Here is a 26808-nt window from a genome sequence, read left to right as displayed (position 1 = left end):
TAAGCAGGGTGGAATTCAAAACACCGTGGGGCACAGATCAACAGAGACAAGAAGCCGACCGTTTTGATTCCAGGAGAACTTGGACCATTTCTTCATGATATTTACGATTGGGCCTGACTGATTCCACCTATAGTGTAACAAATGGCCCTTACAAAATGTAGTGTTAGTGGAAAAAACACCAAAAACAAAGTCATGATGATAATGGTTGCTATGCAAGGATACCAGGTTTCTAGTGCTGACAGCTATCCCATTCACTTCCGAAGGATCCCTGCCCAATGATGGGCAAGGACACTCCTTAAATAGTTACTTCCTTTACTGGGATTCCAGTGAGTGGATCTGTTCTCCTTCCACTTCATGTCTCCACTATTCATCATGACCCTGTGTTGCCAGGTGTCTGTTAAGAGTCCCTCCTCACTCCTCCACAAACGTGGGGAGGGAAGGGAGGAGTCTCCTCTAGTTTACTAACTGCTTTATGTTCATAGGTTGACAAGTTGCCTGTGACTTGCAGTGTTTTGAGACTGGTAGGGGAGAGGTCAGCAAATGGAAGAGATTTCCTATCAGAGCTTTGCCAGCACGCTTTTATATGTTTTTGTTTAATTACTCTACAAGGCCATTCCATACATGCTGGGGGATAACATGGGATCCTAATCACTCCATCAAATATTAAGATGGGTTGGCCCAAATGGGATTTAAATCCTCCCATTGCAAACAAATTTGCATTCAAGCAAGATAATGATTCAAAAACCACTGCAAAGAAACAGGCTGGCAGTCACTGTGTTCAGACATCTTCCCCCTTTGATATTCATTAGCCTCTCTCAAGTAGTCAATCCAGGAGAAAGGCACTGGGAGGTCTGCATACAGAGGCATTTTATAGACAAGGGCTTCCCCACTGCCAGTTTCAGGGAGGGGGGCCAGCCCAACTCAGTTTTCTAAATTGGATCCTTAGCCAAAAGCTACTCCCCACCACCAAGAGGGAGAGGTCAATACCTCTGATACAGCTGGAGCAATAGCCACTTTTTAATGTACAATAAAAGATTCAAGGCACATCTTTCCTTGTAAATACCCAAGTTTAGCGATGATTCCTCTTGGTCTACACTGGCGCAAAATGCATGAAATAGAAGGTGGGGACCTTCTACCCAGATCTGAGGGATCATGAATTTAGGTGTTGTCTCTCTCTTCCTAGTTGCAGGCACCAGTAAAGGTTCAATGGGGGGGGTTAACTTTCATTAGGCTGTGGGCTAAGATGAGCAAGAAGCTACAACGTAAGTAGAGCCACAGCCCTACTTAGTCAGTAGATGTCTACAGGAATGTCTCAGGCTCAGTACGCATCTTATGAGAAAGAAACGTCATTCAGAATCCATAGCCTATCTATAAAGGAAGACTTAGAACAGATGGTATGGCATGTACAAAATGATAAGAGATGTTCTGTCATAATCTTGGGGCAGACAAGCAAACAAGGCCCTAAACTCTAACCTAGCTGCTGCTGCAGAAAGTCAGCCTGGGTAAATTATCAGGGTGATGTTTTTTATACAAAAATGTTTCTGGGAATGCAGAGAACATTCCCCATTTTTGAAAGTAAGTGTTATTGTTTCCTAGTGACAGGTTTTTAAGCTATTTCTATTGCAACAGTGATGTGCTTGTTGTTCGTTAGAGATGAAGAAATTAAAATGTGAGGCATAGATGCTTGTTCACAGTTCAGTATTCAAGCCATGATATGGCAGCTGGCAAAAGGAGTGTATCATTATGCTCCATAACTGCAGGTTTTAAAGGTAAGGTAATAATGCTATTAGCGAGAAAAACAAATGTAGGCTAGGAAGCAAATCCACTCGTACTAGAAAGGAATTCCAAGCCATCAAATGCAGCTGACTCCCTTAGTTCCTGAAAACATTTGCATTATCAACTGAAAGTATATTCTTATTAAATCCCTTATCTAAAGTGGTGCTACATAAGGAAAGGAGAGAGATATAGAGACACATAGGCCCTTTTGAAAATTTTACTCATTTTCAAAAGCAACTTAGGTGCTTAGAAGCCCAAGTCTCATTCAATATAGTTTAGGCTCCTAAGCACTTGTCACTGTTGAAAATGGAACGCAGGCATCTAAGTCACTCAGGCACTATTGAAAATTTTACCCTTAATCAGAAAAAAGGCAGTGCATTAAGAAACAAAACAAGCATTTAAAAAAAAAAAAAGGTGTATGCTCTACAATCACCTTAAAGGATGCCCAGATTTTCCAGTGTGATTTTGCTTGCTAAGTGTAGTTTTTGCTGTATACTAAGGAGCAAGCAGGAGTGCACTAGAGTGAAGGGATTCCAAAGAGCCCCGGAATAAGTGATTTTCCACTGAACATAAAAAACAAAACAAAGCAAACATCTAAATGGCTCTGCTGATGGTGTGCAGTCGCTGGAGACCAATTCAACTGATTTCCAGGAACCAACTACGCATAGTCAATGTGCACAATAAAGGAATAAGAGAAAAGTACCTCCGGGCCAGCGTATGTCTAAAGTTAAGCACCACTTACTTTATTTCTTAAAAGCACTATAATCCTGTGCTTATAGGCACTAATTTAGTCAATATATTCCTCCCCCACATAAGGGTTTAGTGAAACTGTACCACAGAGGGCGATGTGGAGTAAACAATTCAAAACAGGGCGTCCTTCCAATTCACAATCATAACTGCCATCAACTTCTCAGTCACTTCCCCCGTACGCTAAGAAACAGCACAAACTCTGTTCCCTCATTCTTTTAAGAAAAATTAGAACATTTATGCATTTTAAACAGACAGTTAATTAGAGGAGAACACATCTACATGCCTGAAAGTGTTTGTAGAATCTCAATTGCTAACAATTTACTGGAGGAGATATGAATGGGGAGAAAACAGATTTTAATTCTAGTATTTGCCTAATATATTAAAAATCATGTCATTCAAAAGTGTATATCACAGCAGCACACGCATTTCAGAGATATAAGATATGGGCAGTTGTATGCTTCATCAGATTTCAGTTCCTAGCAGACAGAGGGAATGGAGTTCATTCTGCATGTTATGCCATATGTAATTTCCTCCAGATTGGGATAGTAAGCCTTATTGCCAATGTCCTAAACTATTATTGATTTACCTGTATAGAGACCACTAACAGACTCGCAAACTACTACATGTGGTGAATCTTGTTTGTTAAAGCAACATTCTGATCAACAAAATCACTATGTTAAAAAGTCGTCTACTTTCTCCATGGATCTCCCCCTGCTGTGAATTCAGTCATATCCACTGACCATACAGACTAAAATAAGCATTTCCCTACTTTTTAGTCCTCTTAGCCCACCCGCCTATGAGAAAGTGAGCTGGACTCCATTCTGGCTCATGCATCACCATCAGTTCTGTTTAACTAAGTTCCAACTGCAGAACCTTTATAATTAGTGACAGAGCCAGGAGAGGCACAGCTTGAATTTCGGATCCCAGATGGAGTCACAGGGCTGGCAGCTAGAACAGCCATCTTTTTCCTTTCAAGCTGAAGGAGTCTGATGTGGAGCCACAGAGAGAGACAATAATGACGGAACCTCGTGATGCCATTTTTCACTTTTCAGCATCTCACTGTCCTTTTAAACTGATAAGGAGAAACTCACTTGATGCAACCAATTGCTAAACATAATGTATTTATATCAACAATACCCCTTTCTCAGCTGGTGTAACTGACATTACAGTACATGCCCTTAAATCAGATCAGATTCCCTTGACTTTTAAACTAGAGGGAAGTGAGTGGTTAAAGGAGGGAGTTTATCAACTTTTACACCAGGTTCTAGTACACATTTTATTTCTGTCCTTTTAAAATTACACTGCAGCAAAAAGATTTGGCAGGAAGATCCGATCAACTGCTGAGAGAGGAGAACAGCTAGAACTTGTAGTTCATTAGCTTTGGGGGCCATTATTGTCTTGCTGTTGCTATAAAGAGTGCAATACAATGGTGAATGCTCTTACTAGAACTGAAGTTGTAAAACATTTATTCACAGGGCTCAGATCTTCCTTTGGGAGGAGGGAGTGTCTAGCACAATGGACTACTCCATTCCTCATTGAGGCTACTGGGCACTACCACAGTGGAAATAAAAGATAATAATAAGGCCCCTATCTATATTCCAGAAGTGAATATGTAATTTGTCCTGCCATGAGCATTACAAATACTATCTCTCTTTTTCTGCCCTTGCAGCACCTCTGAGGTACAGTTATGAAGAATTAAATCTTTAGCAATAAAACTGTCTGTGAACCTGGAGTCTGTAGAAAATGCAAAGCTGCCCTGTGGCAGCTCCAATGTGTGTGGGAGAAACATTAAGATCACAAAACACAGATTCAGAAGGATGTCCTCACATCCGCCTACTCTTCTCCAGCCCAGCAGAGCCAGCCCTAGACACAGCACATATTATACAGACACCACCATCCTCTCAAGTGAAAGATCTTACAATACGTTTCTTGTTCAGAGCCATTTCATGGTCTCGGCACGGCTAACTGGTAATAGAATAACTTCTTTAAGAAAAGGCTAATACAAATAGTCTCCTGACTGCTGTGTATAGTTTAATAGCTGCTTTACAAGAGAAACATAAAATCTAAGAGGGCAAGCATGAAAAATCTTTTTGGAAATCTTCATGCATAAAGGAGTACAGCTTCTAAGCATCCACTGTCTAATAGAACTGCTTGCTTGTATCCTTCCCACCCCCTGCCCCAGCTCTGAAGTGCCAAGGCTGATTGTTAGTGCCTATCAATCACTCGTTGAGATAGGACTGAAGCATCCTGGCTGTGCCAGTCTCAGCCTGACTCCTACAACATCGGCTAACCCAATGCTACTTCTTAGCTTTTTGGGGGAAGTATCATTAGCTGATGTGCCTTTGGCAGGGGAATGGGCTCTGTAATTTAACTCATATTACTATGGACACTACTTCCTCTTGCTTTCTTTTCCAAACACCGTAGAAAAAGATTAATCCAAGAGCCCTCCGCCTTCTTTATTATACAAGGAATAGGAACAGGTAGGCTTTAGCAACAAAATCCTCAGCAAAGGGATGTCTTTTAGGACCACACACAAATAACTCCCTTTTGAGATGCACAGCCAAAAAAATACATGGGGGACTCACTGGCTTACAAGACAATGGCCACTGTAAGAATGGTGCTAACAATCTCACCTCTCTGGTCAGTAGCTGCCAAGCGATACGACTTTCCCATTCTATGCAAGGCTCCCAACAAGTAGGATTTAGAGTGCTAAATTCACAAGAGATGTTATTTTGGTTTTGGGATACTTCTGATTGGAGAGATTTTCTAAAAGATGCGTGTTTCAGCTGTTGTCATAGCCTAAAAAACTGGGCACACTCCCACCTCAGCCTTTACAGAGTAGTGGCAAATTGACACACCCTTATAATAGCCTTCCTGGGACTCCATGGTGGCAGGCAAAATGTTCTCTTTGATTAACAAATGCAGTATATAGAAGTCAGAGCAGCGAGCTAGGAGTCAGGCAGACCTGGGTCCCAGTCCTAGCTCCACTGTTGACTCACTGTGTGTCTCTGGGCAAGTTACTTAACCTCTCTGTGCCACAGTCACTTCACTTATAAAACGATGATTAATAAGGTGAGTGAACTGTTAAGCCCCTAGAGATCCAAAATTGAAAGGTGCTACACAAGGGTAAAATATAGTACATGAACACAGAGAGAGAGACACTGAAAAAGAAAACCTGGGCATAGTGCTATTTTTTTTAAATTACATTAGCAAAAGCTGCCATGAGACAATCTGATAAACGGGGAAAGACTGAGATTTGCCAAATGGTTCTGACTTGTTCAATGCTTTGCTCTGGTCATTTTTCCTGTCAGCTGACAGAGAAAATCAGGGCGTGAAGTTGACTGCAGGTTGCTATTACTCCATGCACTGTACTCAAGAAATATTTTGTCAACCACTGTTGATGGATTGCTTTATAAATGCTTTACATAGAGCATTTAGGGGAAACAGTTATACAGTCTGTGCTTAATGGTCCTTTAATACAGTAGAAAAGAACTACTGTAACACACAAAGCTACCATGGACTGTATTGATACTTTCTCATTTAAAATGTATTCATAAATTCTAGTTCATTCAGCACCTTCCATGTAACTAAAAGAAAACAAACCTGCCTGAAGCAAACACTCATGGCTGGACAAAAATTGGTTAAGGGATGTGGAACAGAAGTGTACTCCTGCATATCTGAGGTGATCTCTTCCATTAGGAGTTTTTATAAAAAGGATGGTCACCCATGCACAACAGTCAAGTTTTTGTTTAGAGGGGTAAGTAACTAGCAAGAACAAGAGCAGCAAGCATAGGTGGAGGTTTAAAGACAGTCTGAGTATGTGTTTGAGGCTATAAAGTCCGCTGACAGAATCTAACATTGCAGTGGTCGAGTTGCCCTTCTCAGGGAAGTTGATTTTAGCTATAAGGGAACTACTTTTCCTCCTCCTCCTAGTTAAGCTGCCAAAGCTACAGAGAACTATGGGATATGCCTAGTAACAATGGGATTCCTATGTGTGTACTTACTACCACACAACTGACAAATTATGGAATAAGTCCCATTCCTCAATCCACAGCTACTACAAGACAGGTCTTTTGTGGAGGAATGGCGATAAGTGATGCTAGCTAAGCCTGGGCCCCTCCTTAGACCCAATATACCATACTGAGACAACAAATAAGGCAATATGAAGTCCTGCTCCTGAGGCACAGAGAGCTGCTCTGCCAGCTGCTCCACATTTGTTTGTTAAGCTTTTTAAAGTCCCTGAAGTAGTTTGTATGAGATACGTGTCACTTTAAATTTCTATAAATACCTAGATGGAAATAATAAATGTATTCAGTTCAATAAATGATCTTCATTTTTCACTTGTTGATGTTACAGTATGTTGTTGCGCTGCCCCACGGACTAGCTTAGAACTACACAATGCAAAGCAATAAGCAACTCTGCTATTTACACTGAGACAGCTGATGTGCCAAGAGCAGGTAAGGAGGCCATTGTTAATCATTCACTCCACCTCATCCTACAAGGAAGGAAGGTGCCAGTCCAGCAGCCCTTTGTTCTGGCACTTGCTAGATAGGGTGGTCATGAAAGCTTCATCTTTCTCCACTGCAGTGACTCAGGCTATCTTGGTTAACTTGCCTTTAACAAAAATAAAAAGCCTCCTTGAAGAATTTGTTAATCGTAAGGGGACATGAGACCAGAACATACCCACTTAACTGTTGATGGGGTCCAAGAAAGGCCTTGTGCAGCAGAAGACCCAATACAAACTCACCAGAAAATAGGTAGGTGACTAAGGAAGCATTCACATCAAGGCTGCTATTACACATATGGAGGAAGCTACACGTTCTCTCCTTGCTGTTTGTTCAGATCTCTCTACTGTCTTCACTTCAGACCAGCTCTCCAACTAGAGCAAGTTGGCTCCTTTAGTTACAGTTGCTGTTATTCCTGAAACATGGGTAGGAAACTACATGACAAGAAAGGGCAGAAGACAGGAAAGGGTCTGCTCACACACCCAAGCACACTGGGTAGCATCAAAACCAAGAGACATTTAGAAAGTGCAAATTATTTATAAACAAAGTGCAAATCTACATGTAACATTTTATAAAGAAAAGCTTATAACTGAAGATGACAAACAAGGGAGGCAAGTAAATCTGAGGAATGGGGAAAACAGGCTGTTCTCCAACTGGCTCTTAATTTATGCCAACTTGATGTGTCAACCCAGAACACTGCCTTTGTCAACCTTCATAAAAAGGACATCGACCACACAGGTGATTCCAACATTAATGGTGTCCAAAGGGAACCTAGCAGTTGCTCTAAAAAAAAAAAAAAAAAGACTTAAAAGCTTTGTTCTGAGCTCAGGCTCTGGCAAAAAGATTTCCATTCTAAATTGCATCATCCGGCTCCCGTAGCTGAAGCATTATATCCGTTAGATTTCTTGTTAGGTGTGACTTCCTTTTGAACAGTGGGGATACCTTTGCTTGTCAGCTGCTCTCTGGAAAGCTTGCTTTTGTTTCAAAGGAAAATACTGATAAAAAATGCTACAAAGTTACCTGTACCAAACAGATCACATATTTAACCTGTATTTAAAAGGAGGTTCTGAAGGTCTCCAAAACAAAGACAGAAAATCCTCAAACTGGCCTTATTAAAAAACAACAATCCATAGGTCAAACAATCAAGAGACAAACAGCTAAGCTACAGGACAGTTAAAAACTAACTTTAAATGGAGAAAAAAAAACAGAGCACACTCCCTCAGTAACAAGTAGCTCAGACATTGGAGGATGCTGTGACAGAGCTACGCTGGAAGTGATCAGGAATGTCCTGGAAGCGACGGTGGTGGGCCAAGTTCCGGCTCACCCATTGCTTAAGGCTGCACTTTTGGGTGGGTTTTTTGGAGAACCTTGGGTATTTTCTGCAAGAACAGAAGGGGAATAAAGGTAACAGAATAATTAAGGCAAATATGGTGTGTTGAAGCATGCATACAAGAGCAGCAGGAACAGTGGCTAATTTGCAAATGCCTTCCCTTGTCCCATGGCACTTGCAGTCTGCAGACACTTGTCTATTGCCAAAATTTTTAAAAGAAAGTTATCTTGCCACGCTGCCATGGTGAGTACAGTAGTAGAGTACAAGAAGATTCCTTCTAGAAGCATTATCTAGTGCTTTCTGTTACCCTCCTTGCTGAGATCTGTGTCTCCATGGCCTGCCAGAGAAGTCTGAAGGTTGCTCAGTTGATGACAGTTAAATGAGAAGTAAATTCCCACAGAAGGAGCTGTTGTCATGCAACTATTGCCATTTCTTGGATCTAGCATATTCTGAAAAAGCTGCTGGCTTTGTTCAAACAAAAACCCTCAAAAATACTTCCTACAATGGCTTAAAATAAAACAATCAAAAAAATTCCCACTACCCAATTCCATTTTCCTTAACTTGTTTGCAACACACTTTCAGATGCAGGAAAACAAAGCTTTTCCATATTAGCTGTCAGATGCTGCCTTCCCCCTTCTGCACATAGAGTTGGCTCCTCTTGAGTCTTTTCATTTGGCCTGGGCACATATATCAACATGGCTAGGAAATTATATTTATTAACTGCAGAGCCATCTGGGGAACCAAGAGATATAGGGTGGGGTCACACTTACAAAAAAATTAACTATCAATATAGTTATTTAGGAGAAGGAGCATCTGTCTGCCTCCGAAAATTCACACCAACAGCTTTTCACTTCTACAACAGTGGTTCAGCACAAGTTATCGTGATTAAAAAGGCCTAAAACAGCAAAGTGGCCTGGCAGTTTCAGTCCTGAAAGACACATGTCCATATTACAGGTCATCATCACAACTCACTCCTGTGTTGGAAGCCTCTCTGAAGAGTTGGAGATGAAGTGGGGGAGAACCTCCTCTAGGGAGGACAAAATTCAAAATAAGTGTTACACTGGCAAGATAACACAGAAACAGTGTTACCAGACACTTGTGCTGTCACCTTGAAGTTTTGTTTCCAACAGTGTCAGTCAGGCACTTCTGGTGAGCATTACATTCTGAATAGATATTTAGAATCCAGGAGACCTTCCGTCTCAAGTTATAACAATTTCAAACAAAGGTCAGTGTTCAGGCCTTAGCTACTGCATATTCTTACAGTGAATTTAAAAAAAAAAAAAAAGAGACCAAACAAAACACCTCCAACAAAAATAACGTCCTGAACAAGTTACTTTGTATAGCCTGTTTCGTTTCCCATTGCAAAAGGGGCTTTCCTCTGTTCCCGCCCCTCCTTACAAACATTTGATACCATACCTCATGGTGAGGTCTGATGGATGCTGCCATCTGCGGTCCTGGGTTCGGTACTCCCTGCTGGCAACCTTATTCATCAGAGCGTACAACTCATTTAATGCATCTGCAATTCAGCAAAGAAAGTAGTTAATGGGAGATCAAGCATGTTACATGAGGCTGGAAAAAAAGGCAGCAGCAGCATGGGAACTCTGGCCCCAGCTCTTAACGTTGCTCCTGGTCCTCAAGACAGATCTTACACCAACGGAGAAACAAACAGAGTCTACCAAAAAGACAAGAGGTCTACACATGTCTGTTTTCAGGGACACTTATGCAACATTTCCCTGGAAGCAGAGAAGCAGCAGACACCTGCTACTGACATGAGTAGGATATTACTTGCTATGCTGCTTTCCAGGTAGTGGACTCAGCTCCTCAGTGCAGCGATGGCCCACTGCAAGGATCCATTTGCACATATCTATAATCAGAGTGTGGCAAGAGACACCCTTGTCCACAGTCACATCTGAAAAGGATGTAACATTATTGCTCAGACAGCAGTGTTACCTACTGCACAAAACAAGCCCTTTCAGTAGTTCTCCAAAGGCCTCCCATCATGAATCCTTGGCAAGAGAATGCAACGGATGGTTTGGCAAGATACACGAGTGTGTGTGTGTCCAGGTCACAAGATAGCTCAGACCATATCTGCAATGCTTGTACGCTTGCCCACCCCACACTTCAGTATCTGGTAATGCAGGCTGAGACTACATACTACTCACTACCTGTGATGCACACTACAGCAGAAGCTCATTGTTATGATGTTGCTACCAACAGAAAACAGTGCCCCTCCTCAACCAACATGAACGCAGGTATTTTTCCATCTTGCTACTGCAGTCATGTTGCTACCACTAGAAGGGGTTCTACATGAGACTTCTTCATTCCACAGGAAGTGATGGCCTACTGAGTGCATCTGTGTAGACTGGCCGCACCTCTCCTTCACCCACTGGAGCATCAGCTTCTGTTTGAAGTGATCAGTTCCAAGTCTGACCAGAGGCCATTCAATTTTACAGCACACTTCCTAAAGATGACTCTATGAAAGTCCACGGTCTGTGTTCAGCCATTACTGTTTAGGGAGAAACGCAAACCGCCAAGAGGGCTAACAACATGAAGATACCCACCATGAACATGTTGCAGAGCTGTTCAGTCCAGACAGCAACTCATCCTTTCAATCCATTTAGATTAGATTACAAGTCACTGGAAGATTTGTGGTTTCTTCTAGTTTATCTATCTTTAGCAACTTCCCACTAGTTCTTACTCTTTTTACACCGGGGCCCCTGACTGAATTTCAGTCATGCCCTCTTTGGGCCATCCCCCACCCCCTCAAACCTTTTGCCAGTAGGGCTGATGTAACTTAGATCTCTTTTCTGTTCTCAGCTGCTGGGGACAGAGCGCAGAGGCACTCTGGCCAGATCTCCTTACCCGTTGAAAGCCCTAGTACGTTGGGGCAGTAACAGAAAACTGGTGTAGAGCTGTTAAGGCTTCTGTACACCAGACAGAGATTAGGGGAATGCAATAGTCTGTTCAGCTGGCTTTCCTTCTGCTTTACCCCAGCGTGATGTAAAGCCAGAAGAAAAGGTCAGAATCAGGACCGCAGTTTTATTTATAAGACAGAAATTGGTGATTGATCTTTTCCATAAGGTTTTTCTGTCCATCCCTAACTCCCTCAGGACCAGTGCAGGGTTTTTCCCTACAGCGGAGCATCTCAAAAGTGTCATAGCATGGGGCACATTTTAAAATGTTTTATGGACATTTCTTCCACCCATTTACAAAAACATATGCTACTTCTCTTTCCACTGGCAATCACAGCAATTGTTTCCCTAGAAGAGTAACATTAAGCAGCCACTTAAGTTTTGTAGCTTCTTTTAGCTGCTGAAAATGAGAGCCAACACCATGTAATTTGCCAATTCTCCAGACTACCAATGGTTCTTAGATCACAATGGAGAACCAATGCTGTACAGCAGAAATAATCCCTTGCACCTCTTTAGCAGCATCTGGTTTCCTTGGAATTTCTGGACTCTTCAAATAGTTGGCGCTTCTAGCACTATTTAATCCAATGATCTCAGAGTGCTTCAGAGAAAGCAATAAAAATTGTCATCACTATCTACAGACAGAGAAAAAGGAAGGGAGGCATAGAGACAAAGTGACTTGCCATGGTCAGTCTGCATGAGAGTCAAGAATAAAACTTGGATCTCAACTCCCAGGTCTGTTCCCTGACCGCAGGGTTATTGTCCTTCACCTACAGATATATTCCCATCCCCATCCTCCCAAAATAGCAAAACAGAGAGAAGCAATACATTTACATTCAGATTTTCGTAAGAGCTGAGCTCTCAGATACTAAGAATCTCCAACTGTTCTCAGTGGAGCTTCTGGACGTTGAGCTCTTTTGAAAGTCTGGTCACTAGTCTTAAACTTCCCTTTAGAAAAAATATCCAGCCCCCTTATTTGTTGCATTTGGCTTTCCACTAGAGAAGCTTCAGCTTTCACACTGACGTTGGCTTGGGAGAGGGGAGAGGAGGGATGGAGGTGATGCTACCATTGAACAGCTGACTCCCAGAAGCTGCCCCTACCCCAAACACAATCTAAGTCTCACTGCGAGTAGGCACTTTTCCCAACCTGCTGTACAAACAGAGCCCATACGCTCTAAAGTCCAAACTCATCCTGCTTCCCAGGATTTGAATTTATTATGGGTTTGGGTGGGGTTCATTTGTTTGAAAGAACCAGTTCAAGCCTTCTTCCCAGATGTGGTTGTGATTAGGATTCCTCCTTCAGGAATGCTCAGCCCACACCATAGATCCTCTCCCTAGAAGACCACTCCCCCATACTTTATATCCAAGAGCATCAGTGAAATCAGAAGAACCCACTTAACCTCTGCCATTAGATCCCCTGTATTACTTAATCCTCCTTGTCTGCAACACTATTTAATAAAGATAGTTAACCTTCATAAATTAAAGGAATTAAATAAAATCAGGTCCTAACAGTTCCCTATGGCACTTCACAAGTTGCTTCCTCTCTCTCTGCCCCAGAGGATCCAGCTTCATCATGTCTTTGCCAGGCTGCCAATGGCATGATCGAGTTGGGAAGCATTACAATGCAAATTATGCATTTCCAGAGAGGAGATAAACAGGTCACCTCCAAGTGGAGGCAGCCCTGTATATCTAACATGCTGTGTCAATCTGTCCTTGGACAGAACTCCTGGTACAGTTTTACTAGCAGAGGAGCTCTTAAGGAAAGAAGCTATTAGATACCCAAACTGGAAGAGCTAGTATTGCTTTCCAGGTATCAAACAGCTCACAAGTGTGAAGAGTGTCCACATGATGCCATGAAAGCTGTCTGAGCAGCAGGTGGTGCAAGCACTATTCAATATGCAAAATTACGTCATCAATACACTGCAAAGGCACATTTACTGAACAATGTTGCGAAAAGCAAGAGAAGGATATATAGAGGGAGAGGAAAAAAAAAACAACTCACCACTAAATTTGTTCTTCACCTGCCCTTAAAAAAAAAAAAAAAAAAAGGAGTGTGGTTTCTCTCTCTTCTAGACCAAGATGAAGTAACAATACTGGGTGAACATTCAATGCCAAGAGCCACTATAGTCACTTCCAGTTATGAAAATAGGGAACCTCATCACTAGTGACAAATGATTCCGGACCAAACAGAATCCACAATGAGGCTCTCATCAAGAAGGATGGATTCTATTTATGGTTGAATGAAGAGCAATATGAAGTTTGAATACTAAGCTAGTGGTCAGCTGGCAAATTTCTTTGTGGTCAATTACGGACAGTTGCAGCCAGTCATTTGGAAACAGATGTTCAAATCACATCACAATTGTACATCCGCTAGAACACAGCGTCTGCAGCATTTAGATTCATGTGGAAAGCTGGAAACAAATCTATTTCATAGGAAATATTCTGTTCCCTAGTTTTTGGAGGAGATGCATACACTCAAAGCCACAGGTTTATTCTGCACTGGGTCAGTTCACTTTGCCAGACAGGGAAAAGTTAGCTCAGAAAATGGACTCCTTCCAAACTATCCAATATCTATAAAGACTGAATGGTTGGCAGTTAGTGCAGCTGTTACCTCTAAGTGGTTTAGCCCACAAAAGCCACCAACATGAGCATAGAAAAGTTGTATTTGTATAATACTGTGCTAGGTGCTATAAAGACAGGTAAAAAGACAAGGTCCCTGCCCCAAACTAGCTTACAATCAGAACAGGCAACATACGAATGACAGACAAGGGATATGCTACAACAGAGAAGTGTGGGGGAGATTATGCAGAAGAGTGTGAACAATGAAGTTAAATGCTATGCTACAAAAGTACAAGTGACAGCCTACAATACAAAAAAAGCTTAACCAAAGTGGTGGCATAACAAGGTATTACTTTCAGTCACCTGTTTTGTTACCCCTTCCCAGCAAGAGGCAGTGGAAAGGCACAGATCTGGTGGGCTTTCTGGCCTAGATTCCTGGAAGAATTACTCACAGCTACAATACGTGTGCTGTGGCTCCTTGACAAGGTTTGATTATAAATTCTCACTGGGATAATAGGTGCATGGAGAAAGGCACCGCTCAGAATCAAACCCAATCAACTGAGAAGGTTCTTACGTGACCCAACTGGAAAAAATCCTCCTACCTGTCACACTACATTCCAAGCCAAAAGTTATTTGGAACAATATAGACACTTCCACTAAGAAGCAAAAAGATTAGGTGCATCACACACAACATTCTTCCTCAGTGAAATGGATCTTCCATTTCACCCACCAGCCTTGTTCATCAGGCTCCTGCCTGATTTCCTACGACTCAGAACATATGCCTTGCATTTTTAATTTGAAAGGAGGAGAAAACGGGTCATAATTAGCTTTCCTCGCATAGTCCCCTCTGCATTACTTATGCTATATTCATACACTGGAAAGCACCCATGTGGCTAGGCAGCTGTTTGCACTGCCCAGAGAAGTGGCAGCTCCATGTGAGCAGTGGCACAACTATCAGTTTCTTGAAACTCTCAAGAAAGGAAAGTTACCAAACCCATGAAAAGCCTGACAAATGAACACAGTTTGAAACCATCTTTGTAAGCCACTAGGGCCATCTTTAACCTCTGGAGTTTCTCAGTTCCACCCACAATTCCTTCAGGTGCAGCTCTTCATCTAATATTCAAGTTTGCTCTTTACGTGGAGATCCTTCTTTACCCTCTGTCAGCAATAGCTTTCGTACGACCCATCTGAGAGGGGCACAGCCTAAGCGGCTTGGAAGATATTAGCAGGAATTTCAAGTCTTACTACTTGGACTTAAGTTAAAGGTTTCACAATTTTAAGTTCTATGCTGCCAGCTGGAAAGAATGGCCTCCCATCCCTAAGCACCACCAGAGACAAGAACCCATGTCAACCTCTCCCATATTGCATTTTATAGTCAATTTATAAGTGCAATGCCCTCACTGCCCAAAGTGCCAGTTTTTGACAGTGTACCTGCATCTACCACACAATTTGAGCATGTGCATCAAACTCCTTGTCTATCCCAGCTTCTGATGTAGTCTCAAAACAGGGGTGGTTACATATTGAACCCTAAGTTCCCTCTAAGCTGCATGGTCACGCAGCAGCCTATTAAGCATCGCGCAGGTGCTCAGGGAAAGAGATGCCGCTCCCCCAGCCCCAACCCAGCCCATGCCCAGATCTGCCACGGCTGGAGGAGAGGCGCCAGGGCCTGTGGCCCCAGCCTTAGATTTGCCATGGCGAGGAGAGGCACCTCTCCTCCCAGCCCAGGTGCTGCTGTGAGGAGTCCTTTCTCCCCACCGTAGCCCCAGGGCAGCCTGCACTCCAAACCCCTCATCCCCAGCCCCACTCCACAGCCCGCACCCCTAGCTGGAGCCCTCACACTCAGCCTCCACTCCAATCCTCTGCCTCAGCACTGAGCCCTGTCCCACACTCTGAACCCCTCAGCCCCATCCCCACCACACGAATTTTGTTGTGCGCACCAATATGGAAATGATGTGTGACACATCACCTCCATATTGGTGCACATAAAATTCTGCACAACCGTGGGAAAAATCAGAGGGAACACTGATTGGATTCCATAGTCTCCATAAGCGGAGCAGGCGACATTATTCTTATTGCTGCCTAAAAAATGATACCATCTGAAACAACTTTGCTGAATGCAAACTAACAAATTTGGCCCCGTCTGTGCCTTCGCCACTTCCCAACCGTAACTGCAGGTTACCTGGTGTAGGATCCATGGAATTCTTTACATGGGCACGCACACATTGGATATAAATACGCTTCTTCTGCTCAAGTTCTGCTTCGGAAATGCATATCCGTTGTTTTGGTCTTTAAGAAAAAGCAAGTTAATTTTTCTGAAGCACCTGTCAAGCAAGGCTCCATGGAACAAACAGCACCATGATTCCCTGTGTGGCAAATACAGCCAGAACTTCCTTATAGCACTATTCTTTTGGACACACTAGTTGTAAGGGGGAGATCTGGCAAGCCGCTCCTAGGAGCAGGACAGCTGACGAGTCTGCTCTCAGCCTGTGGGAGGACAGGATGTTTGTCCCCCATTAGCAGTGAAACTATGGAAAGTTGAGGAATGACAATGGCAGAAATCACCATTGCGAGTGAGATGAAGAGGTGAAGCAGGTAGAGGGTAGAAATAGCAAATCTAGGGGTAAGAAAAAATTATGTTGGCATCTTCCCCCATCTCACAGACTGCCTGCTTTAAAGAGACAAGGTGGGTGAGGTAATATCTTTTTATTGGACCAACTTCTGCTAAATAAAAAAATATTACCTCGCCAACCTTGTCTCGAATTTCCTGGGACCAACAGGGCTATGACAGCATTGCATACTGCCTGCTTGGACAGTTAACATGCTCTGTCTTTGGCCAGTTGTATTGTTGCTGCCATCTGCTGGAAACCAAAGGGATAAAGGGGAACAGTGAACACACCAGGTGTTCTCACACATTCATAATATGAACTACATCCTAATAGTGCCTCAGACACCGCCTCTCAGACTCAAAACAGCTTGGATTCCCTCCCCTCCCATTCACAAGTAACCCTTGTGACAACTACAGCAATCGCTTACATGGAAAATATTACCTAACAGGGCATTAAATAAATTTACTTGCAATTTAGCAAGTGGAAATGAGAAAAGTTATTACCATGAGAGCAGCCAGCTCTTCAGACCCCCAGCAAGTGCTCCATAAACCAGTATGAGAACTGTTGAGCTAAACTGTGCATAAAAGATGTTACCTTTCTTCCACCTGTGGCACAGGAATGACTTTGCCTAGCTTCTTCCCACAGGTACTGTCTTCCCCACAGTTCCGGTTTAAGGCTACAGAGTTTAACTGGAGAGAGGAGGAGAAAGAGGATTAGCCTGACAAAAGACACTCCTGTGTCCATTAAGATGCATTATTTTCCTATAGAAAAGCTTACTTATTGTGCAAGGCTGCAAATCCATGTATGCACCCTGATATTGCTACTGACAACTGAACTATAATGTTTAAATAAAAACCATGTCTGACCCATCCATCCTACTGTCCATTTGTTCTGCTTCATAAGCTTATGGCTTTGTTGAAAGACAAACACATTTCACTTCTAACATTTTAAACAAATTAAAAAACATTTTCTATTAAAAACATTTAGGCAAGACTGCTTTATAAGAGTAAAGAGACAGAGGTATGTGTTGTTACTTTAGGATTGTCTGACAATTCTTCAACAGATGTGGATTCCTGGCTCAAATCTTCCTTCTGAGAGCCAAAGGTCCCCGATAATCCATTGTCTGTTCCTTTGGAAGGGTCCTGATTTAAGATGACATTAGAGGTTTTCGGATGCAGTAGCAGTACAGGTGCTGGATTCTCCATTTTATCCTTACTTTGACCACAGGCAGGGTCAGGAGAGTACGTGGAAGTTTTAATGTGTGCATCATAGAAGGGAGATGATTCTTTGATTTCTGATGGCAGCTTTTTCACACTATCCAGGTCTCTATTGTGGTGCTCTTTAGAAGCCAGGCACTCAAGAGACTCTTCAACAACCAAGCTATTAGAACTGATTTCATCACACTCTGTACTTTGCTTGCTTGCATTTTGTAGATGGTCATCTCTCAATACTTGTGAAGCTTTTTTGCTGGTTTCCTCCAAGCCATCATCCCCTTTTGGCTGATCTACTGAATCTGCATCAGTTGGGGAAAGATTGAGAGGCCCTTGAAGATCACAGTCAAATAGCGTACAAGTGACTTGATTTGATTTCAAGCAGTCCACATTCAAGCATCCTTTACCCTCAGGATTAGCTGTTTCATCCTCAAGAATTTGAAAATATCCAGGATTAACTGAAGAGCCAGTCTGAGAGAGAGACTCATTACTTACTAACTCATCTATGGTCCTGAATGATGTCTCTGTGTCTTCAGGGGGAAATGATGCCAAACTACAGTTGCTACTCACTTCCTTCTCACTTTGTCCCCGTACATCTTGATTCACTAAAGCACTCTCTCCAGTGGAGTTCTGGTCATCTCCTAAGCAATCATCTGCTAACATTTCCCTACATTCTTCCTCAGTGTAATTGAAGGGAGAGTTCCCTTGTTCATCATCTGAGGGTTCCAGCAAAGAGTCATCTGGCTCACTATCATCAAAACATCTGGCTGTATTCACAGAAAGGGCTACTACACTCTCTTCTGGAAGACTAACTCTGATGACAATGTTCTCCAGCTCAATATCATCCAGACAGCCTGAGGAGCCTAGGAAGCAGGCAGAATCTGGGGAGCACAGCGGTAGTTTCTTTGAAGGACATGGAGTGCTACAATAATTACTCAAGTGGCGCCGTTTCTTAGCATCTGATTGCAGGGGCTCATCCTCCTCCAGTAAGTCTAAGGGCCTTTTAGCCCTGGGGATTGTGTCATTAACAAGAGTCACTTTATGATTATATACACCAAGCCCAAAGGAATGTGGAGAGCTGTCTTCCATGATGCTGTTGGTCTCTGTTTTTAAGTGACCTCACTGCTTCTGCTTCGCCACTTGAAGCAAGGGCAGAACAGGTACCAGTGTTGCTGAGCCTCTAATCAGCCTATAATGTGTTTCACTCTTCTAGAAAGTCAGTCAGTCACAGGATGGATCCCACTTGCCTGCAAAGAGAGAACAATGTAAGTGAACTAAAGGAGTGTCTCTCACCTGTTCCCATCTCAGCTAATCTTACTTCCTTCTTAGTCCCCTCTGTCCTTCTCTGGAAAAAGTGATGTACACCTCTTTGGCAAGTTAAGTGTGGGATTTTCACTTGGTCCAAGACAGCTTACACTTGTCCTGTGACTGATCCATTTTAGAAATACTAGTCACTTTGAAATCTAGGGCATTCGGCTGCCTAACTTTTAAGGAAGAAAGTGTTGTATATATTTTGCCTCTGTTGTTTCTTTTAAATTTATTCCTGCTGACGCAGCAGCAAGAGAAGAGCCTATGAGCATCCACTCTTGGAGCAAGTGGCCCAATGTCTGAAGAAACCTGGCCTCCACTCCCGGCTATTCTGACTTAAATAAATGTTATTAAAGGTTATAACAGAGTGAGTTTGCTCAAGCTATTCAAATATCAGCTAGAGAATTAGAGCCAGTAAGCCAGACATGCTAATGAGAAATCCCCGACATAGAGAGGGCTCACAAGTCAGAGGTCTAATTTCAATAGCTATATTAGCCAGTACTAATGGAGTCTAATCATGACTACAGAGACCACTGGATGCTGTTTTCTTTGAAGCTGTTGACATGAATCAGTATAAGACACCCCAAAAAAGACTGTACAAAGAAATATTGTATGTTTTCATAGCACCTTTCATCCAAGGATCATAGAGCAGTTTGCATATTAAATGAAGCCTCAAACCTTTCCTCCCTCTCCAGTGAGATAGCATTATAACATTTTTAAATAAGAAAACAGTAACAAAAAGTTTAAATAATATAATATTATAATGTTACCTGATCCTTTTAATAGGTAGTAATACTTGTTCAGTTGACCAGAAGGTACTAAGGTTCTGGTCACAGAATCAGGCTACACAGAACTAAAACCAATGAGTTCAGTATCTTGTCAGGAATCTCAAGGGGTATAGCCAGGACACTCACACTGAGGTCAAAGCAAAGCAGTGATTTTTTATTTGGATCAGTAATAAAGCCAGAAAAGCTCTGAGCCACATAATCAGACAGGAATAATCCAGTATGGGGGATATCTGCGATATCATTCTTTGTATATGCTCTTAGATTTGCATACTTACACCCTTCTTTAAGACAAAGGACCAGCCCTGCCTCTGACATGCCAAATGAGTCTTATAGTCCAGCTTTCTCAATGCCACGATGGATGGTAGACAATGTTGCCTGATTTAAGAAGGTTAATATTCTTATTTTAAGATAATATGGGTTATAGGCTTACCAATTAATCTGATCAGAAGATAATAAGGTTCTTGCCCCAGAATTAGGCTACACAGAGTATGCAAGGACACTTGGGATGTATGACAAGGATGCTCACACTGAGACAAATGTAGCCTTAAAGACTTTTATTGCGATAAATGGAATAGTAATCAAATGGTAAAATAATCAGAGTTACAAAGGCAATGATATTATCTAGAGATACATGTGGTATTATGCACTATAAAGCTTTTGATTAGTATACTCACACCCTTCCTTGATAACCTGATATGAGAGAAAGGACTAGCCTTGCCTCTGGTATGCCAAGAGAGTTCAGGTCCAGGTTCCTCAATTCTTGAGTGGGAGATGGAAAGCTTAGGAGAAGCCAAAGAGCTAAGAGCTATAGAAGACTAAAGAAGCTAACTTAGAGTTTTACTTAACTCACTGACTTAATTCTTAATTGTAAGTTCTAACAGACTAATAAACAAAAGGATAATTAACTATGAATGAAGAAACTTCCTTGGCATACTGGGTCACCCCTCTTACAGAACTTGAACACTTGAGCCCTCCTTCTATGTCCAAACTTAGTTTCCTCACCCACAAAATGCCAGGGTACACTTGCCCCACAGGCTGGTGTGTTCATATATACTGATGACATACACATATATATTGGGGTAGGCATCCTATGGCACATGTGCTGAAGGCGGTACGCAAGCTGATTTTCAGTGGCACTCACACTACCTGGGTTCTGGCCACCAGTCTGGGGGGCTCTGCATTTTAATTTAATTTTAAATAAAGCTTCTTAAACATTTAAAAAACCTTATTTACTTTACATACAACAATAGTTTAGTTATATATTACAGACTTACAGAAAAAGACCTTCTAAAAACGTTACAGTAGTGTTACTGGCACGCGAAACCTTAAATCAGAGTGAATAAATGAAGACTTGGCACATCACTTCTGAAAGGTTGCGGACCCCTGATATATATCAATGACATTAAGTCATTCTCACATTTGTTATTTCCGTCCTACCCGGTTATTTTCAAGTTCTTTGTGGTGTACCAGTTAAGTTTCAAGAGGATATGAACTTAGGTAGCTCCCCTATACCAACCTGCTTCAATGCATCCTTTATCTATGTTAAAGATCGCAACTATATATGGATCTTACGGTTTAGCTCATCACCACATATCTAGGTGAAAGGTCTCAAACATATGCATGGCAACTTTGCCTTAGCTCAGCATACAGGATGTGGCCTGTAGGTCCTTTGTGTTACAGTCAAAAATACTCTTAATATAAATCTATAAACCTAGTATAATAAAACAAATAATCAAACCCATAAGAAAATAAGAAAACCATAAGAAAAGATATATAGGCAAGCAAGCAGATATAGAGGCAAGCTAGCCCTATAGGTTACAACAAACAATAGAGCTGAAGGATCAAATGATGGAAAAATGCACTAATTCAACATGCTAGTTTGCCCTATGCTAATGATCAGCCTTCCATGCCCAAGTCTAACTTCCTCACCCTCAAGATATTGGGGTGTACTTCTCCTATAGGTTAGCATATGAATACATAGTAATGCCATTTAGCTCACTGTCATATCCGTCACTTCTTGCTCAAGCAGGTTGCCGGTTATCATTTCCATGTTCCTTTGGTTACCATTTACCATTTGTCACAGACTCACAGATCGGGCCCACGCTTGGCCCCGTGCAATCCATGGGGGCTGCCCCTTTCAGTGAGACAGCCCTTCTCAGGGGTCCACTCTCTCTCAGGGTCAGGCCCCTCCACCTCCTGGATCCGCACCTCTCTGAGCCTTAGCACACCTGTTTCTTGCTGTGGGTCCCCTCAGGGAGTCCACTCGCTCTGGACCCCCAGAGCCTCCACTCCCAAAGGGGTTGATGCAACCCTATTCTCTAGACTCCCAGCCAGCGTAAAACAGGAGGGTTTATTGAGCACTGAACACAGCTCAGGAAACCCTCAGGGTCTCAGGCCTGGCCTCTCTCAGCACATCACATCCCAGTCTCCCTGCATCCATGTGGGCCCTGCCTGCTCTCCCTCTCCAGCCCCAAGCGCCACTGCTTCCCAGCTGGGCATCTGACATCAATGGCCCCAAGCCCTGCCTCTGTCCATTGTCTTCTCTCCAGGTAAACAGGGTTCTAAACCGGGTCCTCAGGACCTCCTCTCCTCGCTTCTGTCCTCTGACTGGAACTGGCTGGTTAGGTCACTGGGGTCCTCTCTTCACAGCCCATTGTCCTCCCACTGGCCAGAACTGGCTGTGACTCCTGAGCTAGACCTCTGGGTCACCGATCGCTGGGGTCTCCATCCTGCAGGCCATTGGCCGGGGTCTCAAGTCCCCTCACTGGTCCTCTGTAACAAACTCCCTCTCCCGTCACCTCGTTAAACCAGTAACACCCATGGAAACTGAGTCCCACCCCTCTGCATGCAAACCACTGGAAAACCACAGGAAAACAAGAAACTCCCCCACTTCATCATACCATTAGATTTCAATTCCTGCCACGAAGCAACTTATTCCTAGTTCCCCAAAATCTAAGGGTAACCCATCAGGCCATTTATCTGTGCCAAAGGTGGCAGGCCTACTATACTTATGCTAACTTTTTTAAGCTAATATCTTACAGGCTTAATATCTCCTTGTCCCAGAGCTGTGTTGGTTCTGCAGGACTAACTGAAGTAAAACAAATAAACTTGTTAGTAAAGTAGACCTGACTGAATACCCACAGGAAGTGGGTACTGAGTTGAGTCTACTGAGTTAAGAAGAGGAGTCAATTTTCAGAGTAGAACAGTGTTTTTAAATTGTATATAGAGCAATGTTTCAAGACATAATCTCTCTAGGTGCTAGTAAAGCAAGAAATAGGTACAGATATGGACTGGAATATCTCATTTTAGTAGCTCTGTAAAGTGAAATCCTACTCCTTTACATCAAAGCTATACGCAGTTCAGACCCTTACATCCCTTGCCTAAACTTCAGTTCTATTCACACCTTCTTACTGGGCTATTTCCTCCCTAAATACCTATTTGCCTTTGGAACCTTGATTTTTAAATGTTCCCAATTAATATTAAATTGTCAAAGATAAGGATACAATAAACCAAACTTAGTTTCCAGGTTTGAGGCTCTAGGCTGGGTACAGACAATTTAATTTAGCAGTAGACCCAGGATGACACTTTTAACAATAATTTATTGTTCAATTATTAGTTAAGCAAACAGACATACAATTCCCATTTACACAGGTACTACAATTATACTCACATTCAAAGATGGAATGGTGTATGAGCTGATCAGTCTACTGACAACAAAATGAAGTATAGCTTTCTCATCAGGTAGCCTAACTGTATGCTATTGGTGTTCATTGCTCCCCCAAGTTAGCAAGGCTACTCCTTTTGTAACCTATAAAAATACTAATTCACATTAAACCCATTACCATAGTCACATTCTGCCACCTCTTTATTGGCTCTTTACATTACAAATTATTTAAATTAACACCTGCACCAATTTCCTTTCCATGCTATCAGAATAGATAGCATTTTAATAACCCATTCCAAATTCTAAAAAACACCCATTAAAAACGGCTGCTAAAACCAGTTATAACCGCAACATAACCCTAGGTCATGTCCTTGGTACCTTCCATTTTCCCATCATACTATCTCCAACTTATCTCTAACTTTTACTCACACTAACAAGGAGTTTTTCATACTCCTCCATATTTAGCCCAATTTCTTTTTCTTTTTTTTTTTAACCTAGCACATTTTCTAGACTACATCTTCTCCCTTTTTAGTTTTCCTTTCACCCGAACAGCACCTACTTCATCATCACTCATTTTTGTTGTGCCTTTCCTCTGACGTTTTCCAATTAAACACCTGGTTTTCCACCTTTCCTGCCAGCTTTATCCTCATTTCTAAAAGCAGCCTCAAGGTATAAATATCACATCCATGTTTATTTTCTGTTTCTAGAGTCCACCCAAGGGAACACTTCTCTCTTACATTACCCAACCCATTTCTTATGCAGAAATTCACATACATACATACATACATAAAGGACACCCCCATCCCCCTACACACAACCAGTTTCCACACACATCCAGTGCTGGTATAACTAGGCAATTGCTGGTTTGAACATCTATCACCCCAGCTCCCTCTTCACCCCTTTAAAGAGAAATCTGTATCTCCGACACTAATATCAGGGGATGGGGAAATTCCTCTGCTACTCCATTTTGGGGACTCTCTCATTAGGCAGGGAATTCAGGAGAATGTTCAGTTCTCTACCCTCCCTTCCTCTCTAAGTGTATGTGGCAGTTAGTGCCAGAGGCTGAACCACACATGATGGATAACAGCCCACTGGAGGAGGGCATTAGTGGGCTGATCACTTACCTGCTTAGGTGGGCAGTGCTTCGCAGCCTCATAGGCCATCTCTGCTGTGACGGGCAACTCCCCACTTACAAGGTAGCAGGAGAGGAGTTTTTCTTCAAGCCAGACCCTGTCTGGGAGCAGAGGTCTCTAAAGGAATAGGCATTTAGTGCCCATAGCTCACATTCTATTTGGGGGCAATCAGGAAGGGGGAGGGAGTATCAGGAGGCAGTACCCCCCAGTCAGAGCCCTTTAGAGGTGGGCTCTAACTGGGGAGTGGGCCAGTTGTAGCCTTATTAATGGATTGGTGGTTAATCAATTTACATCAATCACTTAGACCACAATGGTCAATGAAGGTTTGGTCTCCTGAGGGCTACAGCATCAGGAATATTATCATCAGTATCATTAGAATAAAAGACGCTAGAAGAACATAGAAACAACTGCAATTTATTACAAGTCCCTTTATTAACAAGTCCACTAAGCAGATGAACAATCCCACAAACATTAAAATACGACAGAGAAAAAGTGTGAAGCATTTAGCCCTGTGACTAGCAACAACCACTACCACCACCACCAGCAGTAGTTGCCATCCTAGCATCTCTCCACTTCTTTGGCTCACCTTTTATGCTTACACACACTAAGGCTCATACATATGCATAAGGGTTCCAACCCCTTTTTCCCTCATCCATACTTCCACATCCCACTAATTTAGGGGCACCTCATTTCTCATTGGCTATCCCTTAGTTCCCCTTACTCTCATTATGCATTTCTGTAAACTAGTTTGCATGGTAACCTGCAGAATTTCTCACAATGTTACAATTGGGTGCCTCACAGTCTAGACAAGTACACTGTGGTATATTTTCCCTAACAACACCCACTGACACATTCTTTACAGTAACCTTGTAATTTCACTGGTACAGGGTTATTCCTGGGTCACCTACTTACACCAACCCTTCTAAGGCCTGAGGACTAATATGGCTAAGTGAAATGTGACAGGCCTCAACTTGTAGGCCCTGTGACCCCACATTAATTTTTATAATTTCAATCTTAAATATCATTAATATCTATTATTCTTGGCTGCACCCTCCCACCCAAAGTTCACCTCAGTAAGGTCTCCCTCTCCCCCATTACAGCCTATCCGGAGGGGGTAGTTGTGATTAGGAACCCCCATCACATCCCACCTGCGAGGGGTCAGCTGGGATCAGGGTTAGGGCCCCCCTGCAGGTCACATCCCACTCCTGCGGGAAGCCAGAGGGTCCTGCACCCCAACTTCACAGTCAGACGTGACTCTCAGTCAGCAGGTAAAACAGAAAGTTTATTACTCGACAGGAACACAGTGCAGAACAGAACTTGTTAGCACAGAAATCAGTGATTTTCGGAGAGGGGAGCCCACAGAAAGGACTCTGGTCCTCCCCCTGCACCCCACGACAGCCGAGAGGAACTCGCTTCCAGTTGCCTGGCCCCTCTCTCTGCACAGCTCTACAATGTCTTTCTTAAGGAGATGGGAACAGCATGGAGATGGCATATAGCCAAGTGGTCAGGGACTCACGGGCCTGTGCTCTCTCAGCTCCCCACGGTCCCTGGGAGGAACCCCTTCAGTACGACAGCCCTTCTTTGGGGGTCCACTCGCTTTTGGGGTTAAGCTGTAGGCTCCTCTGCCTCCTGGAACCAGTCACAGCCCACCTGGGGGCAGGGGGAGGTAAGCAATTGGGGTCTGGGCCCTGCCCAGTCACAGCCCACGGTGGGGGGGGGGGAGGGTGATTGGGGTCAGGACCCCGCCCAGTCACAGCCCACCTGGGGGAGGGCAGTGAGAGTCAGGGCCCCCACATCACGGCCCACACAGGGAGAAGGGCAGTTGGGGTCAAGACCCCCGCATCACAGCCCACGTGGGGGAGAAGATGCGGTCAGCCCCCCCCACCACAGCCCACGTGGGGGAGGGGCAGTTGGAATCAAGCCCCCCCCGTCACAGCCCACGGGTGGGGGGAAGTAGGAGTCAAGGCCCCCTTGTCACAGCCCACGGGTGGGGGGAAGTTGCGGTCACGCCCCCCATCACAGCCCACGTGGGGGAGGGGCAGTTCGAGTCAAGCCCCCCCTCGTCACAGCCCACGCGGGGGGGAAGTTGGGGTCCGGCCCCCCCCCCATCAGAACTCGCCCTCCCCCGGTGGGGGAGACTCACTCACCCGCCGCCATTCCGGACGCGACCCGGGGGCTCGAGTCGCGACTAACTAACGCGAGCTCCTTGGCGAGCGGGGGGCGGGAGGGGCATCACAGGCTCCGCCCCCGCCCGCCGCGAGGCCACGCC

The 26808-nt window shown here is 43.5% G+C and overlaps 1 protein-coding gene across 3 annotated transcripts; it reads right to left on the bottom strand.

The window, feature by feature from the left end:
- Positions 1–7548: 7548 nt before the first annotated feature.
- S100PBP (S100P binding protein) lies at positions 7549–26782 on the bottom strand. 3 transcript variants are annotated; one of them, XM_032787764.2, is made up of 6 exons: positions 26687–26782; positions 17470–18893; positions 17030–17124; positions 16009–16115; positions 9778–9877; positions 7549–8410 (listed from the first exon to the last, which is right to left on the bottom strand). In XM_032787764.2, the coding sequence occupies exons 2-6, from the start codon at positions 18733–18735 to the stop codon at positions 8266–8268; spliced, it is 1713 nt and encodes a 570-aa protein (XP_032643655.1). In that variant the 5' UTR covers positions 18736–18893; positions 26687–26782; the 3' UTR covers positions 7549–8265. The 3 variants fall into 3 exon arrangements, with proteins under 3 accessions (XP_032643655.1, XP_074916828.1, XP_074916827.1); XM_075060727.1 differs by lacking the exon at positions 26687–26782 and adding an exon at positions 26481–26552; XM_075060726.1 differs by lacking the exon at positions 26687–26782 and adding an exon at positions 20018–20117.
- Between the last annotated feature and the right edge of the window lie 26 nt (positions 26783–26808).

This window comes from Chelonoidis abingdonii, chromosome 25, assembly GCF_003597395.2.
Source record: "Chelonoidis abingdonii isolate Lonesome George chromosome 25, CheloAbing_2.0, whole genome shotgun sequence".
Taxonomy (NCBI): domain Eukaryota; kingdom Metazoa; phylum Chordata; order Testudines; family Testudinidae; genus Chelonoidis; species Chelonoidis abingdonii.
This window is presented reverse-complemented; position numbering and strand designations above follow the sequence as displayed.

What these genes read in the sequence shown, in the direction of transcription:
- S100PBP (XM_032787764.2), bottom strand. Translation starts at nt 18,735, where the DNA reads ATGGAAGACAGCTCTCCACATTCCTTTGGGCTTGGTGTATATAATCAT. An exon ending in AATTGTCAGACAATCCTAAA is followed by an intron (nt 17,125 to 17,469) that starts GTAACAACACAT and finishes TCCTCTCTCCAG; the next exon opens with TTAAACTCTGTAGCCTTAAA. An exon ending in CCATCAGACCTCACCATGAG is followed by an intron (nt 8,411 to 9,777) that starts GTATGGTATCAA and finishes CTGTTCTTGCAG; the next exon opens with AAAATACCCAAGGTTCTCCA.